Source organism: Lycium barbarum, chromosome 1, assembly GCF_019175385.1.
Source record: "Lycium barbarum isolate Lr01 chromosome 1, ASM1917538v2, whole genome shotgun sequence".
Lineage (NCBI taxonomy): Eukaryota > Viridiplantae > Streptophyta > Magnoliopsida > Solanales > Solanaceae > Lycium > Lycium barbarum.
In genome coordinates, this window is record NC_083337.1 from 3,630,348 (window position 1) to 3,648,284 (window position 17,937).

At 35.4% G+C, this 17,937-nt stretch overlaps 2 protein-coding genes across 2 annotated transcripts; one reads left to right on the forward strand and one right to left on the reverse strand.

Moving 5' to 3' along the window:
- The first annotated feature begins 7,034 nt into the window (after positions 1-7,034).
- Positions 7,035-13,449, forward strand: LOC132629378 (probable sugar phosphate/phosphate translocator At3g14410). Its single transcript, XM_060345046.1, has 7 exons — positions 7,035-7,364; positions 9,986-10,093; positions 10,164-10,198; positions 11,252-11,364; positions 11,568-11,829; positions 11,942-12,210; positions 12,792-13,449. Exons 1-7 carry the CDS (start codon positions 7,263-7,265, stop codon positions 12,914-12,916), a joined length of 1,014 nt encoding a protein of 337 aa, XP_060201029.1. The 5' UTR covers positions 7,035-7,262; the 3' UTR covers positions 12,917-13,449.
- Positions 13,450-14,681: 1,232 nt separating this feature from the next.
- Positions 14,682-16,261, reverse strand: LOC132629396 (probable glutathione S-transferase). The gene is made up of 2 exons (XM_060345061.1): positions 15,947-16,261; positions 14,682-15,080 (listed from the first exon to the last, which is right to left on the reverse strand). Exons 1-2 carry the CDS (start codon positions 16,259-16,261, stop codon positions 14,736-14,738), a joined length of 660 nt encoding a protein of 219 aa, XP_060201044.1. The 3' UTR covers positions 14,682-14,735.
- Positions 16,262-17,937: the final 1,676 nt, after the last annotated feature.

The window sequence follows — 17,937 nt, forward strand, 5'->3', positions numbered from 1 at the left end:
TCACGTTCATGTAGTCAAGTCATGTCCAGCCATATTCTTAACCATGACCCATCATTCGAGGACGAATGATCCCAAGGGGGAGATATTGTAACACCCCGCATCTTGGAACTGAGTTTAAGCTCATATCATTAGAGTTCTAGTGCAAACACTGAAGGTTTGAACGTTTTGCGAAAATGGTTGATAGGCCTACTTCGGGCAGCGATAACTCCTTGATCGGTTTGGAATTTGGGAAAGTACCCTCAATGAAAGTTGTAGTATGTAGAAATACCTTTCTAATGATATAAGGACCAAGCCAATCAGAGATCGGAGCAAGGAGATATGATCGTCTCAATATGGCTAATAGTAAGGCAATTGAAATCCTATAGAATCGGCTAAGTTTTCAATACGTCTTCCTTCCAGTCACATTTAGTGAAAATCCGTTGGGAAATTTAGGAAACTTCCTTGATGAAAGTTGTAGCCCTTTGAAATAGCTTTCCAACGGTATATTATGGGGGTCAAACGAACATCTGTGCAAAGAGTTATGCCCATTTTACTGAAGCCTATCTTCGCTGGAAATTCTGCTTGTGTTACGGTGGACGTTACGGGCCGTAACACGTGTTACGGGACCGTAACATGGAGCCGTAACGTCCCAAAAATTTCCAGAAACTCACTGGAAATTTTCACAAAGGAACGGTCCCAAGTTACGGTCCGTCCTTCGTGTTACGGGGCCGTAACATGGGGCGTCCTTTGGTCCGTTAAGTACGTTTCGGGTCACCTGACTTCGAGAGGCCATAACCCTATCATAAATTGGGAATTTGGGAAAACTCAAAGAATGAAAGTTGTATATAATTGAAATACCTTTCCAACCATAGGTCGTGGGCCTACATGTGACATCAGGATAGGGAGATATGGACATTTTAAGACAGAAAGGTCCCAACCCGATTTCAAGTCGGGTCAAACCCATTTCCCCTTGGTATTTAAGGGAAATGCTCAACCCTAGCAGCCCCATTTTATCATATTTTCAGATTTTAGAGAGAGAGAGAGAGTGAGAGTGAGAGTTAGAGAGAGAAAGTAGAGAATCAATCAAGTTGAAGGCCCCGAATCCCGAGGCTCGTGAAGGATAAAGTGTAGTACAAGTTGTTGCCGTCGTTCTAAGCTAAAAATCGAACTTGGGGATGTTGTTTTCGTGGTGACTACTCATAAAAGGTAATGTTTCTACTCCCTAATCATTTATAGTTGTGAATTGATGAATTCTTGGGAGAATAATAAATGAGTTTGATAAAGAGAATTATATGAACTATGCTAGAGTTTTTGGATTGTTGACTTGGGATAGTTGTATTCATGTGGGTGATGAAGAATGATGTTAATTACACCTAATTGAGATTGTAGAATCAGCTAGAAGTAATAGAGTGGGGATTGGGTGAAGAAAACACCATTAATGAAGGTTGTGGAGCTTCATGCCCACCAAGTGTTTGATAAAATGCTTAGATGAACAAAGCATGGATATTGTTGCTAATATAGAGTCCCTATGACCTGTATTGCTATAGATTAAAGTTGAAGGGATTGAAGGACATTGTGATACGCTCAAAAGCAGGAAGTTAAGGTATGTAGAACTTCCATCCACATGTGGAAATCTCTACGTTCTTCCCCATGCTCCGTTTCTTGATATTCATGAAGTTCAAATCCTAGGGCACTAAATCCAAAATATTGGTAGCCCGTAGTTATGTATTTATGTACATGAATCTTGTATCTATATTCGTTATTGTATTCCTAATCTTCCATTACGGTTATTAGGAATCCCAGCTTAATCCATGAATCATGAATTCTTCCTCATGTGTTCTCATTATGTTTATATGAAACTTTATGATTTCATCCAGCAAGTTACAAGCATGTTTTCAAGTCAAGTATATATATATATATATATATATATATATATATATATATATATATGATTACGAACTATTGTTATTACTCATGAACCAAAAACATGTTTTGCAAGATTATGACAAGTTATCTTATGAAGCTATATTTACAAGTTATGATTCATGAAAACCATGTACAAGCTAGTTATGATTCATGAAAACCATGTACAAGCAAGTTATGATTCATGAAAACCATGTACAAGCAAGTTATGATTCATGAAAACCATGTACAAGTAAGTTATGATTCATGATATACCATGGGCAGCAAGTGCCACTATTTTACATGTTCATGTTTTGGGAGTTGCATTAATTACCGAGGAGGGCTTCAGATAGCCTGAAACTACGTAGCCACCGTAGGATGAGGATCGCTCCACCCATGTCCCGGACGATCTCTCATAATGACTGGATCCTTTCATATTTTATTAAATCTCATGTTCCCTGGCAAGGACTGAGTGTTCTGCTGGCGGGACGCAAGCACCAGACTATGGATCGGTTATAAGTTATTGCTCTCCCTACTTATGATATTTTTACCATGTTTTATATATATATGTATGCACTCATGTTCATGTCCAGGTTTTCAGTTTCAGTTCTTATCATGTTATTCCATGTCCCATGTTATTTCTTTCAGTTGTTTTACATACCAGTACATTCAATGTGCTGACGTCCCCTTTTTATTGCCCGGGGGCCTGCATTTCACGATGCAGGTACTGATATACAGGACGACACATCTACTCAGTAGGACAGCATTCGTATCAGCTTATTGGTGAGCCCCATCTCATTCGGGGTTTAGTCAACTTTGGTTTTATGTTTAGTTATGCAACTAAGGTATGCTGGGGGCCTTGTCCCAGTAAGTATGTCTTCCAGTCAGACTCATGATAGAGGTTTCATAGACTAGACAAGTCAGTTATGTCATGTCAGACATTCGGAGTCGTATAGCCATTTTGGCTCATTCATGTTATTTCCGCACTCATGTTAAACAAGTATTTTTATTAAGTATTATGACTTACTACGTTTTATAAAGGCTCATCATGCATTCACGTTATATTCCGCTTATGTTATGTATCATGATGATTCAGCAAGCCATGTGGTTCGCTCGGTCACATGCAGTCAGGCACCGAGTGCCGTGTTACGTCTAGGCCATGTTCGGGGCGTGACAAATACTTCAGCCAATAAATGGCCCAAACAGTCAAGCCCACTATCCGTTAAATAGATCAGCCCACAACAACCGACCCATTTCGTCCAAACTTACCCGACCCATCCCGTCTTTTTTATTTTTGTTCAACCTAAATGACACGAACGACGCCCCTCTCTCTTCCCTCCCTCTTCTTCCTCCATTTGAGGCAAAACCCTATTTCTCTTTAGCCATGAACAGTTTTGTCTATCACATTTTCATACCAAAATTTGTCTTTGTTTCTGCTTACCTGCATGTGTTTGTCGATTAAAAGGGAAAGGTTTGCCCACTCTTGCTTCAAGACACGCGACAATCTCCAAAACCATAAGTGGTCGAGCTATTTTCGGCTAAGATCCGAGTCAAACCACGTGAAAATTTGTTCAGATTTGAACGATCCCATTTTGACCCATTTTCAAAAACCCTAGGTAATTCGAATCCCGCCCAAAAACTTCGAATCTGAGAAACCCTATCTTGTATCCTATAAATATTCGCATTCGAGAATCCAAATGGGGGAGAAAAAAAAAGAAAAAAACAGAAAAAAAAAAGGGTTTTGGAATTTGGGTTGGGTACCAAAAATTCCTAATTAAGGCTTTCATTCAAAACTTAGTCCCGTTTAATCAATAAATCAATTTTAAGTAGAGTTTCCAACAAGTCCAGTTTATTTTCTCTTGTTTTAAAACTTTCTTTTGCTTCGTGTGTTTGGGTGTGTCGAGGTTTGCACTCGAAAAGGGTCGAGCGTCGTTCGCGTTCGAGCGTAGATCCGAGATTCCCGCACCCTGTTCACTGCACACGAAGAAGGTCAGCAATCCTCCTTCTCCCTCTGTACTAGTTCTGTTCTATGTAAACTCATATGGTTAGATTAGTTTAATTTAGTGTGATTCTGATTTGGCATGATAATTAGCTACTTTGCTAAGTATATTTTACTAGTCCAGTTTTTTCGAGATATATGAGCTATATCACGTAGTTAATCTGCCTTAATAGGATTATGTGTGTTAGCTTGGTTGGTTGTTAAGCATGTTGATTATAACCAGATGAATGATGCCCTCCACCTTATGTAATAGTTAAACCTGCTCGATATGTCTAGATTGGCTCAGTCCAGCAAGTCTTATATAATCATTTCACTCAGTTAAGCATGATTATGCATTAGTTAGCCTAGTTCTTCTTTATTCAGAATGTTTATGTATTTGGTTTAAATCTCATTTGCTTTAAATCTAACAAGGATCAATACCATGTTTTGTCTGTAATATGTGATGATAGGTGATTGTGTTAACGCTAATAAATTCAAGTCGAATGTCCTTAAGTGTACTGTTAAAAAGAGTAATTGTATACCTGAAAATCTGAGTTTTCGATCCTTGAAGCCACAATGACTTTGTGTTTATAAAGATAATCAGTGAACTAGCAGTGAGGTTTGATTAATTTCTTTTGAAGTCCTCTTCTCTTTTCTTCCAACTGATTTGGCTCAAACTAATGCATGTTTCAGTTATATAATTTCCTGATATTTAATCAGTAGTTAGACAACTTTGCTCGACTGTTTTGCCTTGGTAGTAGGCCTGGCTATAAGCACCTTTGATGTCTGCTTGCATTAGCTAGTCCCTTTTTATCTTTAAAGTGAACAATTTGAATGAACCTCAAATTCTTGAATATATCATGCCATCCCTTAGGATCTGTTTTACCCAGAAATAATAGTATGGTTAAGCTTCATTTTGAAACGATTACAATTTGGTTTAACTAATCATTATGTTTGTTGGCTGCTGATCTTTTATGATGTTGTCTCAAACCCATTTTAAGCTTCAGATCTCTCTTTTGATAAAAGAAAAGTGGTGAGTTGGTGGAATAAAAGATCTGACCTGAGTTAGTAAATTATTTCTGTACTACTAATGCTTAGCATGACGCATGAACCTGTGATTGGTGTAAGGTTAAAAGATGTCATTTATAGCTTTTAGTTGAGTAGAATTACAAGCTATTGACAGTTATGGTCTTGTGCTATAGTCATAGTGTTTTTCTTTGTTAATATAAAAATGTTGAGCTGAAAATGTACTTGATGTGTTTTTTTTTTCCCTCTGGAAACTAGCAGAAAACTTCAAACATCAAATGCTACTTGTTTTCCTTTCTTTGTGGCTGTAAAATTCACTGGATGTTGTTTGAGTCTCAAAAATCCTTAAGGGTATCAATTCCTATCTTAAAACATGAGTTTCTCTTTCAGGGTAGTCCCATTTCTGTTTAAGTTTAATTAAAGAGTTGGAAATAGACAGTCAAGTTATTAAGTGCTTTCCTTCTTGTTTAGAAGAACCCTTCAGACTCATTATGGTGTGGGCTTGTTCTGTTTGGTTCTATATGCAACCGTATACATGGTTTTTTTTAGTTTAAATGCCTTAGCATGATCTCCCCTTTGGTTGTTTCTATTTGGTATGGTTGGCCTCTGTGGAGTATTAAAAGTGGGTATGCTCAAGATATTCAGCTTCATACACATTTGGATGTATATCAGTTGGTATATTTAGTACATAAGGGGTATACCACCCTGTTAGTAAAAATGGTTGTTTGAGTCTTGAAAATTTTGGGCTCTGTCTTACATTTCTTTTAGCAATTGGGCCGCCGAATAATATATATGTCTAGCCCATTCGATTACCCTTTTGTATAATCTGTTGGGCCTATCCCCTCAAAGTACATGTATAGCTTTGTTTGCTTTGTGTCTTGGCCCTTTTCCCTTCTTTGTGGGTGTCTAAATCTGAATGTGGGCTTGCTGTACCTGATGTTTAAGCTATTTATAACCCGGATTGGGCTGTGTTATGTGAAATCCATACTTATGTAGTTATACTAAATTCATCTTAAGTGTGCGTTTAAGATTTTGATATCCTTTTGTAAATTCCCTTGTTACTAATCTTTATTTTTTTTTCTCTTTTTCTCGCATGTACACTTCGGGAGTGAAATGAAGTCTTCATAAAACTCTCACCGCCGCTAGACCCGAAACCTGCATTCCATTCTACCTCACACCTCTTTCGTAGAATCACTTAATTTTACACTGCATAAAACAGTGTTAAACGCTGCAGTTTAAATTCGTTCCCAGTAGATGGGGATGGATTGTTGTTTTGTCATTTCCTTGTTAGTGCTTTCATTTGCTAAATTTATATTTATTTATTACTATTAATTTGTAATGACCACTTAAGACTGCCTTAGTTGATCTCCGAACGGATAATTTATGTCAACATTTTTACATATAGTCTAAACTTATCTAGAGAAATCCTAAAATCAGCTTTAGAAAGGATACTTCTACCTCATGGTAGCCTTAACATTTAGAAACAAATTTTATGGTATTCGTATGAATTTTCACAAAGGATAATATATATATTTTTTAGGAAGAAAATAAATACTTTCATATAACAGTAGTTATTTGGTCAATTTATTTATTACCCCCTTATTTCATTTGATCACTTAATAATTTTAATTAGTAGAACATTGATCAGTTTAATTATGAAGTAACTTTAACACAAAGGTTTTTTTTCAAAATTCAACTCTCCTATTTATTTTATTAATTAACCTAAGTCCGGTCGGTTAATCATTATTAATGGATTCTAAAGGATACCTAATACCTTCCCTTTAGATTAATTGAACCCTTACCTAGAATCTTAAGTTAGTAGACCTTAAAATGGAGTTAACTTTAGAAAATAACTTTAATGAACTTTAGGTGTCCTAATTCACTATAAATAATTAGGTGGCGACTCCTTAACTTTAATTAACCCCGGAATTACCGGAATGTTATAAATCATTTTAATTCCGGTTAAAATGGGGTATAACACCTACATGATAATTATTTTAAAAATAATTTAGAACATTTCATGTGCCATTCATATCACCCAATTTTAATGACTAGACTTACTTATATCGGAACATGTTAAAAATGAAGGATATTTTTAAAATTTTGCTAACTATAGAGATATATTTGATCCCAACTTGTAAGAAAGAGGGATATATTTGACTAGTTAAACTCACATGGAAAAGTTGGGACAATAGGAAACTGAGAAAACAAGCAAGCCGATGCAGCTAAAGTTCCATCAGTATACACTCTCCAAGCACACAATACTCAACCAAAAATATCTTAAATTTTCACTTTTCTCCTTTGTGTCATTTTCACAAACAGTTGATGTGCAGCACAAAAGTTCAAGCTAAAACCACTGAGCCCGTTAGACTGATCAATGGGGGATCGACAAAGGAAATTGATGAGTGAAGGTGTGGTAACATATGCATACATACTTCTCTATATTGCCCTTTCCAGTGGTCAGATCTTCTTCAACAAGGTACATTAAACATTTTCTTTTTTGTTTGTGCAATTACAGTACTTGATGTCCTCATTTCTTTCAATTATTACTTGTATATATATATATATATATATATATATATATATATATTCCCTTCGTCCCAGTTTATATGATACTTTTCACACCGTCTCAATTTGTGTGATACTTTTCACTTTTAGTAGGCGTTTGGCTATCAATTTTCAGTTGTGGTTTGAAACCATCGGCGTTTGAACCCAAATCATCCAAAAAAGCATGGTTTGGGTTTGAAACCGTAGTTTCAACTTTTTTTAAATACAAAATTTAACCCATAAGTTAATATTCTGTAAAAAAAAAAAACCATAAATTGGTAAATATTTTTAACAATTACCCCCATCAATCATTTACCAATCTCATTAACTTTCACCAACCTTTATTTATGTCTACCAATCTTTAATTTATGTGGGAAGATTATATTAAATAGTAGTTACATTACTATTCATGTTAAATTTTTGATTTTATTGAAGTAAAGTTTGATTTATTGATGTTGCATTTTTTTAGAAAAGCCTTCTAGTAGTGTACTAATTTTGTTATAAACTATGATTTGCTCATTTGGTAAGATTGTATAAGAATTGAGAATGTTTTGATAGTGAGGTTTTTATGTCTATAAGAGAAAATACAACTTAATATTCAAATTGTATGTCCAAACATGGTTTGAAACCAGTTTCAAACCATGTCCAAACGGGGCCTTAGTTTGATGTGGTACGGAGTTTAAGAAATAAAGGAAGAATTTTAAAATGTGTGGTCCAAAATAAGCCTTACATATTTATGTGGTTGTATGTCATCTCATAATAAAGTTAAATTGTTTCTAAGGGCCCGTTTGGCTGAGCTTAAAAAAAGCAGTTTATAAGCTGAAAACAGCTTATAAGCCCAAAAAAAATAAGTTGGGGTATTTTAAGCACAAAATGGCTTATAAGCTGGCCAGCCAAACACTCAAAACGGCTTATAAGCTGTTTTCAGCAACTTATAAGCTAAGCCAAACGGGCTCTAAATATATAAATGTATCAATCTTTTTGGAAGAAACTAATAAGAAAAGTAAGACAAATCTTTTTGGGACGGAAGGAGTACATATCTAAAAACTATATGAAAAGTACTATAACTTACAACTTTTTTCATATCAATTTGGTGAAAAAATACATCTTAAAATGTTGGTCAAATTTCATGCAGTTTGGTATCACATAAATTTGGACAAATGGTGTATCCTATTATCTCCTGGATTGTCTTAAGCTCGGGTAAAGGAGGAGAGATACTGCCCGCGCTAAAATAGTCGAGCTAAGATAAAATAATCTAATATTGAATGGATAAAGGGGATTAAATAGCTGACTTGAATTAGTTTGAGATTGAGTTGTTGATTGATTAATTAAATTGGTTGCTTTAACATATATGCTTTACTTGAGCCGGGAGTCTATCAGAAACAACCTCTCTGCCTTCACAAGGTAGGGTAACATTTGCGTACACACCAACCTTCCCACACCCTACTTGTGGGATTACACTGGGTATGTTCTTGTTGGTTGCTTTAACATGTGTAATTGCTTTTGGGTTTGGTTTCACAGTGAGTGAAATGGTTGTAGCTAGTAATTAAGTACATAACCACACTCGAGATTGTTGCCTGCTGGTCAGTGAAGTGGGTTGAAAATCATGAAGTTTTGGTTCATATCCCAGCAGAGTAAACAATACTACTAGGTGATTTCTTCCCATCTATCCGAACCTTGTTGGACTGTGTTACCCAGTATGACGTAGCACATTCCCAATTACTAAATAATATTAAGTACATAACTCTATCCGAACCTTGGATGACTGAGTTACCCGGTAGGACGTAAGATAGTCACAGTTATTAAAAAAATAAATAAATTAAGTACATAACTGGGAAGCTTGATATTGTTGCGGAACAATGTATGTCTATGTTCATGGGGCAGAGGCATTCTAGCTGGTCTATAGATATAAGTATGTAACTTTCTGCATTTCCTTGTTACTGAAGAGATATATGTGGATTCAAGAATTGAGTAAATAAAGTCATTCTTACACATGAAGCACAAAGTTTTCTTTTAAAGTGGGTTAATATTAATTTAAATGACGCCCATGCTCTGCTAGACTCTCAATCTTGATCACATAATTTCCTTAAAACTGATCAATCGTATATTAAATACGCTCCTCCACATTGTTAAGAGGAATTTGTATGTCCTTACAAAAGGCCCTTGAACCTAGAGTTCTTACTTTCTATCAATCTTCTTTGTGGATAAGTTTACCATAGCGACCAGATTAAATTCTAGCAAACTAAACCACCTTGGTGAGTTGACGGCCTGTGGATCAGCCCGTCGGCAGTGGCGATAAAAAACTTTAAAACATAAAAGAAGATGCAAATATCAGGTTTCTCTAAAGAAGTGGTGGGCACTATGCTTTGGCTGATACCTTGATATTTTGAGTTTTCCTTTTCCATGAAATGAAAATGAGATAGAGATGCATCATTGTTGGCTTTCATCTAGCTTGATTTCTTTTGACTACACTTATCAGTTATTGCTTTAAGATAGTTCACATGTCTGACGTTTCTCGGCACCTTTGACTGTGCAATAATTTGTTCATTGCAGTGGGTTTTATCATCAAAAGAAATAAACTTCCCGTATCCTCTTGCGCTGACGCTACTTCACATGGTCTTTTCCTCAGTACTATGTTTTGTGCTTACCAAAGTTCTCAAGGTAAGAAATTTTCTCCTTTTTACTGATTGCTTGGGCAACTAGTAGTGCTAATTTAGGCATTTCCTTGCAGATAATGAAGGTTGAGGAAGGAATGACTCTAGACATGTGAGTGCATTTGAAAAAATGTGATGTTTAATATTTTGGATAGCGAATTCTATATCCAAGAACCTTATTACTCCCTCTACTCCAATTTCTGTCGTAACATTGCTATATGGAGAGTCAAACAGGTTCTTTGACCACGTTTTAAAATGTTTTTAAACATTTTGAATTGGTTATGGCTTATAGTACTTTTTAGTTAGTTTCCAAATATGCTAATTATATTTCCAAAAATTGAATAATCTATGTCCTTAATTCACACTGAAAATTTAGTACTTTGACTACTCTGAACCCTGCCACATAAAGTGGAACGGAGGAGTATCTTTTATGACTTCTCTTCATTAAAGAAAGCTCATTTAGTTAGATTTTGTCCTACCAAATTCCATGTAATCTCTGCCTTCTGCCGTCTCATCGCTTTTCCTCTTTCGGTGCAATCCATATCTCTTCCCCTGCTTTGCCTGGCTCGCCTTAGAAGCTGGGTAAGCCAAGACGGGAGTGTTTAGCTGGTCATCACATCGCCAGACTCCTCATCTTGTTGGTTAGAGATGTTCACTTTCTTTGAAAAATTATGCCATGTATTGCACAATTTACAGATATACTTCTCAATAAAACTATTTTTTAATTGACATTCCTAAAATGATGAAAGGAATTTGTTGCCGCCACATGTTCTTCCATTCAGTGACAAAGCGCCATATAGTTTCAATCCTCATCTTTAATTCTGCTAAATCAGACATTTAATTTGGCATAAATGGATTAGTTTGGATAACTTACTAAAATGAGTTGTACTGCATAGTTATCAACAACAAAACATGTATGAACAAGATAAAGAAAAAAATGATCGTTAGCCTTTCTTCCCCGCCTATTGGTATAAACTAGAAACTTACCTGAAGTTGGATATTCTCTCAAATTTTACCATATCTGTTGCATTTGTGCTCCAAATCCATACAACAGAAGTAGTCAATAGTTTGTTACTGTACTACCTTTTTTCCTTCTCGACTTTTGTCCATTAGACTTTTTTGAAGACTATCATTCAATGCAACTAATTAAGATTTCAATATGCAGATACATTAGCTCAGTCATCCCAATTGGTGCTATGTTTGCTATGACGCTTTGGCTTGGGAACACTGCTTACCTTTATATATCTGTTTCATTTGCTCAGATGTTGAAAGCAATCAGTAAGTATTTCTGCTATCGAGTTATCTTATATTCTGTAGCTCATAGATGTTAGAGGTATGTAAATAAATGAAGTGTCAGAGGATGTTTCATGCCTGATGTTTAGACTTTAGATGTTGGGCTGGTGAAAGGCCTGCTCAAGTACTCTATACTCTTTGCCCGTTTGTGTCAGGATACATTTTCACATTTTGGGTCTCATCTGCAGTGCCAGTAGCTGTCTTCATCCTTGGAGTTGCAGCTGGACTCGAAATGATGAGCTGCAGGATGCTTCTCATAATGTCTGTAATCAGTTTTGGCGTACTAGTAGCTTCTTATGGGGAAATAAACATTAACTGGGTTGGTGTGATCTACCAAATGGGAGGTGTTGTTGGAGAAGCTTTAAGGCTTATATTTATGGAGATTCTGGTAAAACGGAAGGGCCTCAAGCTAAACCCGATATCTGTCATGTACTATGTTAGCCCATGCAGGCAAGTACATTTATTGTCTGAAAGCGGGATGCTTTTTTGAATTTTGATATTATGTTATGGTTTAACATTATGAAAAGACAATCTAATGGAACTCTCTTATTACACAATGCAGTGCTCTTTGCCTTTTAGTTCCATGGATCTTTTTGGAGAAACCAAAGATGGACGAACAGCTAACATGGACCTTTCACCCTCTTGTTCTAACTCTAAATTGTATATGTACCTTTGCCCTGAATCTCTCTGTTTTCTTGGTGATCTCACATACAAGTGCCCTGACCATTCGTGTCGCTGGAGTTGTCAAAGATTGGGTGGTTGTACTGCTATCTGCCCTACTTTTTGCTGATACGAAGCTGACACTAATTAACCTTTGTGGTTATGCTATTGGTAATTTTCTGACATTCTCATCTGATGCCAAGAAACATATTACTTTAAACAATTCCAGCCATTTCCTTACATTCATTTTACATCATTGTAATGTGCTGCTATGCATAATATTCTTGCTTTGACTCTTTTTCTGTTCCTGGTAACTAGTTAATCCCTTTGCTTTATCTATATGGATTTGTGTAATTGAACCAATGCTGCTTCTAGTCTTTGGGGGAATATCTTTCTGTATTATATTTGATCATGGACAGCTGCTTAATTATTCCAATGTTGGCACTTTGTGGGATGATATTATAATAGCTTCTATATTAGAGCTAACCTGAAGAGTGATACCACTGGTGGTTATAGACCTCATTAATGACCTTAATGTTCTTGATGAATTCATTGACAGGACTGATTATTAAGAAACACTGCCAAGATCTTCATGTCGATTGAGAACTTATTTTATGTTTTTTTACTCAAGTAAGATTGTTAGACTTGGAGTAATCCTAATGTTGTTCGTAGTGTGTATATGATGAAAAATATAAACATTGATGGTACTATTTTGTGGTCAATAATAATATAGAAAAGATGTTCTTCTGCAGCTATTGCAGGTGTAGCTGCATATAACAGCCACAAGCTAAAAAAGGAAGCTACCCGAGTAAGCTCAGACGAGTCTCAAGCTGCTTCATCTATACCGTTAGTATCATCTTCAACATCCAATGCATAGATCTACGTGAAGAGCAGTCTTTGCATGTAAAGGAGCATAAGTCTGCAAATTCCACTATGTTCTTTTTTCCTTTTTGGCAAGGAAGGGTTGGTTCATTCTTAAAAGTGATGCATTATTTGATGCTGCTTCATATTGTTGCTTTAGAAGAAGCTAGAGTTAAACATGGTGATATTGGAGACATGAAGTTGTCTAAGGATTCGGCATTCTCTGATTGTTTTCTGCTGCTTCTGAATTCAAGTTATAAGCAGTGTATAATGTAGAGGATCCCACCCTTTCTTTTAAACACGAAAGGTTGGACACAGACATTCTTTTGGTTGGACATAGACATCGATGACTGCTGACTGTTGATATGTTAAAACTGATTCCAAATGTATTAAATTTTGAAGCAGTTCCTGGTATTAAAAATTTTTCAAGTGTATAGCTGTTGGTGGAATTGAGTTGTTTTTAGACAATTTTCTTTGTAAGGTTCATTGTTTTCGCTTGAAATCAAGACTTATGACTGCCATTAATATTGGTTACCCGTTCTATTTTTACTGTCAGCAATTCTTTCTTCAGTATTTCGGCGTAGTTTTTTACTCATCATTTTTTTCCCAACCTGCTCTAAAACACGATTTTCTTGAGCCGAGGGTCTCTCAGAAACAATCTCTCTACCCCCACAAAGATAGGGGTAAGGTTTGTCTACACCTACCCTCCCTAGACTCCACTTATGAAATTACATTGGGTATGTTATTGTTGATTAATATTTGATAATATTTTGAACATAATTAGTAAGAGTTGAAGCCTTACATTGTATGATACAAGTTGAGGTATCACTTGATTCTCCAAATACATTTATCTAATTAGAGTACTCAAAGTTGTACTGCATCCGTCTTATTTTACAAGTATGATTTAGTTTAATCTTTAAGCAAGTTGTTTTGATGATTATTTGGTTTTATATTTAATCTGAAGTTGCCTAACATGATAATCTTTTAAGACAGTCTTTAAAGGTTCATTTGTGGAAAATTGGAGCAGGGGTTGGGTAAAAAGGGATTTGGGTCGATTTCTAACGTGGGGTGGGTTAAAAAAGAAAGGGGATGAGTTAAAATTGATGGAATGGGTTAAGTGATGTGGATGGTCTAATTGGACGACACATGCCATATCTGGTATTTTAAAATCAAGAATTTGACTTATAAAACCGGATGTGTGGGTCGTTCGTGGTTAATGGCATGAACCGGTCAAATGTGTCACGAAGGTGATATTTTTATGTCCAACTATTAACGAATGACGTGAATAGGTCATTCACTCATTTTTTATAGTTCCATGGCATATTTAAGCTTTTTACCTTTGGAGAATTCTATGACTTAATCATGAAATTTAAGTTCAATATGAAGCTTTTCTTCGACGTCACATTGCAAAATTAAGAGATAGTAGTTCATAGGATTATTGCTATTGCTATTGCTATTGCAAGCTAGGTCCAAATTATTACATTTCAGAACCAGGTCCTCTGGCAAGGACAACTTTTTGCAAATAAAAAATAAATAAATAGAAGTATTTTATGTCTGATCTAACAATTTTATCTTTTAAATGAGAACAATCATAAATGAGAACATGATATCATAGTAGACAAGAGTACCACCAAAAGTTGTGGTGGAGTGATAAGTAACCCTCGGTATAGATTTTAGGTTCGAACTTTAGGAATGGCATCGCCAACGCTTAACCCTAAAATTGGCATATATCCAGATTAATCGAACTCTAAAACGAGTACCGAATATCATATGGGAAACAAAAAAAAAAAAAATGGACTAGAGTAGAAAAGTGTTCTGGGTTTACCAATATTCATCTACTCTAATCCATAATGCTTTCTAATTTGCAAAGCAAAGTCATAAACCTTAAGTGGTTCAGCAACAGATTTGGAAACACTTTCCATTTTCATGCACATCTTCACCCATGCAATTATCTTTGGGGCCTCAATTTCTGTACTGAATTCTCCAAACTTCTCATAAGTATAAAACCAACTGCAAATTCCTATGAAAGCAATATCCAAAAACCCAATTTTTCCACCTCCAAAATAAGGTTTATCTCCAAGAATACCTTCCAGCATCCTTAAACTGTCTATGTAGTTGTCCTTTCTTGTCTGTTGCTCTCCTCCTTTTTCCATCCATAGCTTACGCCCCGAATCGAACACCTATGCAGAATTTAAAGCCAGTGAGTCCAGAATTGGGCGTGATCTACAAAATATGTCTACATTTTTTAAGTTTTGTTACCTATTGATAAATAGTCTCAAAGGAAATACTAGACCTGTCCCTGCCTGCAATAACAGTTTTTTCAACCTTTATTATTTGGGCACTTGATGAAGGAGAACCTTGACGCAAGTCATGGGTTATTGGGTTCAACACACGAAAACAACCTGTTGCAGAAATGCGAGATATGACTGTATATATAAGACCTAATGTGGTCCGTCCTTTCACAGGACCATGCATAACAGAAGCTTAGTGTATCAGACTGTCCATTATTCGGACACGTGACGTTTGCTAAGCACATAATTGTTTTGTTGTTGTCAAGAATGTTCCCAAGTAATCTATTTGAAAGAAAGAACTTAACTTATATACACCGACCAATGTATTTTAACCTGTCGTATTTATTTTTCAGGTTACTACAATAACAATTACGCCTCAGTCACAAACAAGTTGCAATCGGCTATGTGAATCCCCTCTGACTATGTTTCCTCGTTTCAGCTCAAACTATTTTTCAGGTTACTATTTCTACTTTTTATGAACAATCACATATACTATCTTTTAAGTGAAAGAAGGGTTGTACAGTCTGTTAGTAGCGGATGCACCGTGCATTGGATGTGTTCAATTGAGCCCATCATCTTCGACACTGGATATAAATTTATATGTAAATATTTATAAAAACGTTAAGAAATATTAATTCAGAACCCATGATTTCATAAGTGCAATTGGTTCTTTAATTGGTCTAGTTTAAATCTTGGATCTGCCTATATCGTTATTATATAGAAAATAAACTCTTGAAAGAACAATATTTTGTTACCTTCTCCACATAGTCAGCCCAGAACAAAGCTTGGTATTTTTCATAAAGATCAGAAGGAAGAAATGTAACTTTGTCCTTCCAGACCTCATCAATATACTGGACTACATTTAGTGATTCACAAATTGGTTTTCCATTGTGGATCAAAACTGGTATTTTCTTGAAAATTGGATTCATTTCCAAAAGAATTGGACTTTTATCAGCCAAGTTCTGTTCTTTATACTCATACTTGATACCCTTTTCAGCTAGTGCAACCCTGACTCTCATGCCATACATGCTAGGCCAAAAATCCAATAAAATCACCTCTTCATGCGCCATTTCTTGATGAAGAAAATTGATTGATTTAACAAAAAGAAGTTTCAACTAATCAATATGAGCACTGGATTTAGTTGGGAGTTTAGAAGTTTATATAACAATTGTTTCTTGAGTTGCCGGATTCTTGTTTCTTTAGTTTGTCTATTAACGAAATGCGCTGGAGCCAGAATTTCATAGATTTTGGCTATTTCCACCTAGTGTGTTGAACAGTTCCAGTCTGTTAGATAGCGACTAGCAGATCAGGTTGCGCAATACTTAAATGAAATTTAAGTTTTATGCATTGACAGTGTATATGCTATTTTTATACCTTCAAGTAAAATGAGTGCGATCATGTTATAACGAGTTAAATTCTACTAACAGTGTAAAGATTCTTTTATGCTATCAGTGTGTAATATTTAAATCCTACGTCTAAAAGTAGCAGAAGGAATGGATATTTCCCTGAATTGGAGGCATATTCTAAGTATATTTTTTACCCTAAACTTGTTCAAGAATTGAAGAAAGTTGAGCATTAAGGGTGTCACTTTCACTCAGACAAGTAAAGAGGCTGAGGATAAACCTGATTAAATTAGTATAAGAATATTTTGCAATTGTAGGCCAATTTACCTAGAATTGATGAAACCAAGATTTTAAGAGTCTTGTCTTGGCTAGGCTAAGGAATCCAAGAGTAGTGGATATATTTTATTTACTGAATGTCACCTTGTATGTTTGTCTCAACTTTACTGAAAAACTGAAGTGTTTTCCGATTTTACTGGACTTGTTAAGATGACAAAAACAGGATTACTCAAGAGTACAAATTCACCAAACAAACACCATGGAATTTTTCCTTAATAGAGAATGAACCATAAAGTGCTCTTGTTGGTATATATTGGACTAAGGCAGGCTTAAATGGAGCGACATGGACAGCGAGGATTCATATAGCCGATTCCAACTTACTTGGGATTCAGGCATAGTTGTTATTGTTGTAGAAAAAGATTATTGAGACACCATATCACAAACCAAAACTACATCAGAGCAAAGAAGACAAACAAAAAAAAGAAAAAGAAATGTTTGGACTATCTATGTAAACCTTAAGTAGTTGTTATTTTTATGCTTCTAGTAGTTGTTGATGATGACGGATGAAATAAGCGTGTCTCTATTAGGCTTTCTTAATAACTCTATCCTATACCTTATTTTTCTTTATACTATTGTAAGTTTATTCTTTAAATATAGATGCTTATATATTGATCTATTGTTGAAATTCTGGATGCTTGTAATTTCAGCTTATGCATTAACGAAATGTGGAGCCATAATTTTCACTTTTGACTATTTCTAACTGGTCACGTTGAAATGTTCTAGTCTTCTAGGAACATTCTACAAATATATAGGTACACATTTTGTTTTCCTTTCACAAATTAGTTCAGTACAATAAAGAATAAAAAAAGAAGAAGGATGGTAACATAAAGGTAATTAATTGAAGGGCTAGGATGAAGATAGTACTTCACTAGTACCAAACACAAGCATCTGGTTCTGATTTTCACTTGCTTTCTCTAAAAATGTGTTGTGTGTATATCAGTTAATGCCCTTTTAAGAATCTCTAATCCCCTAAATGATGAAATTGTTAACAATAACAGGGAAATTTTGATAATAAACAACCGTTCTATAGTAATTCTCACAAAAAAAAAAAAAAACTTGCAAGTAAA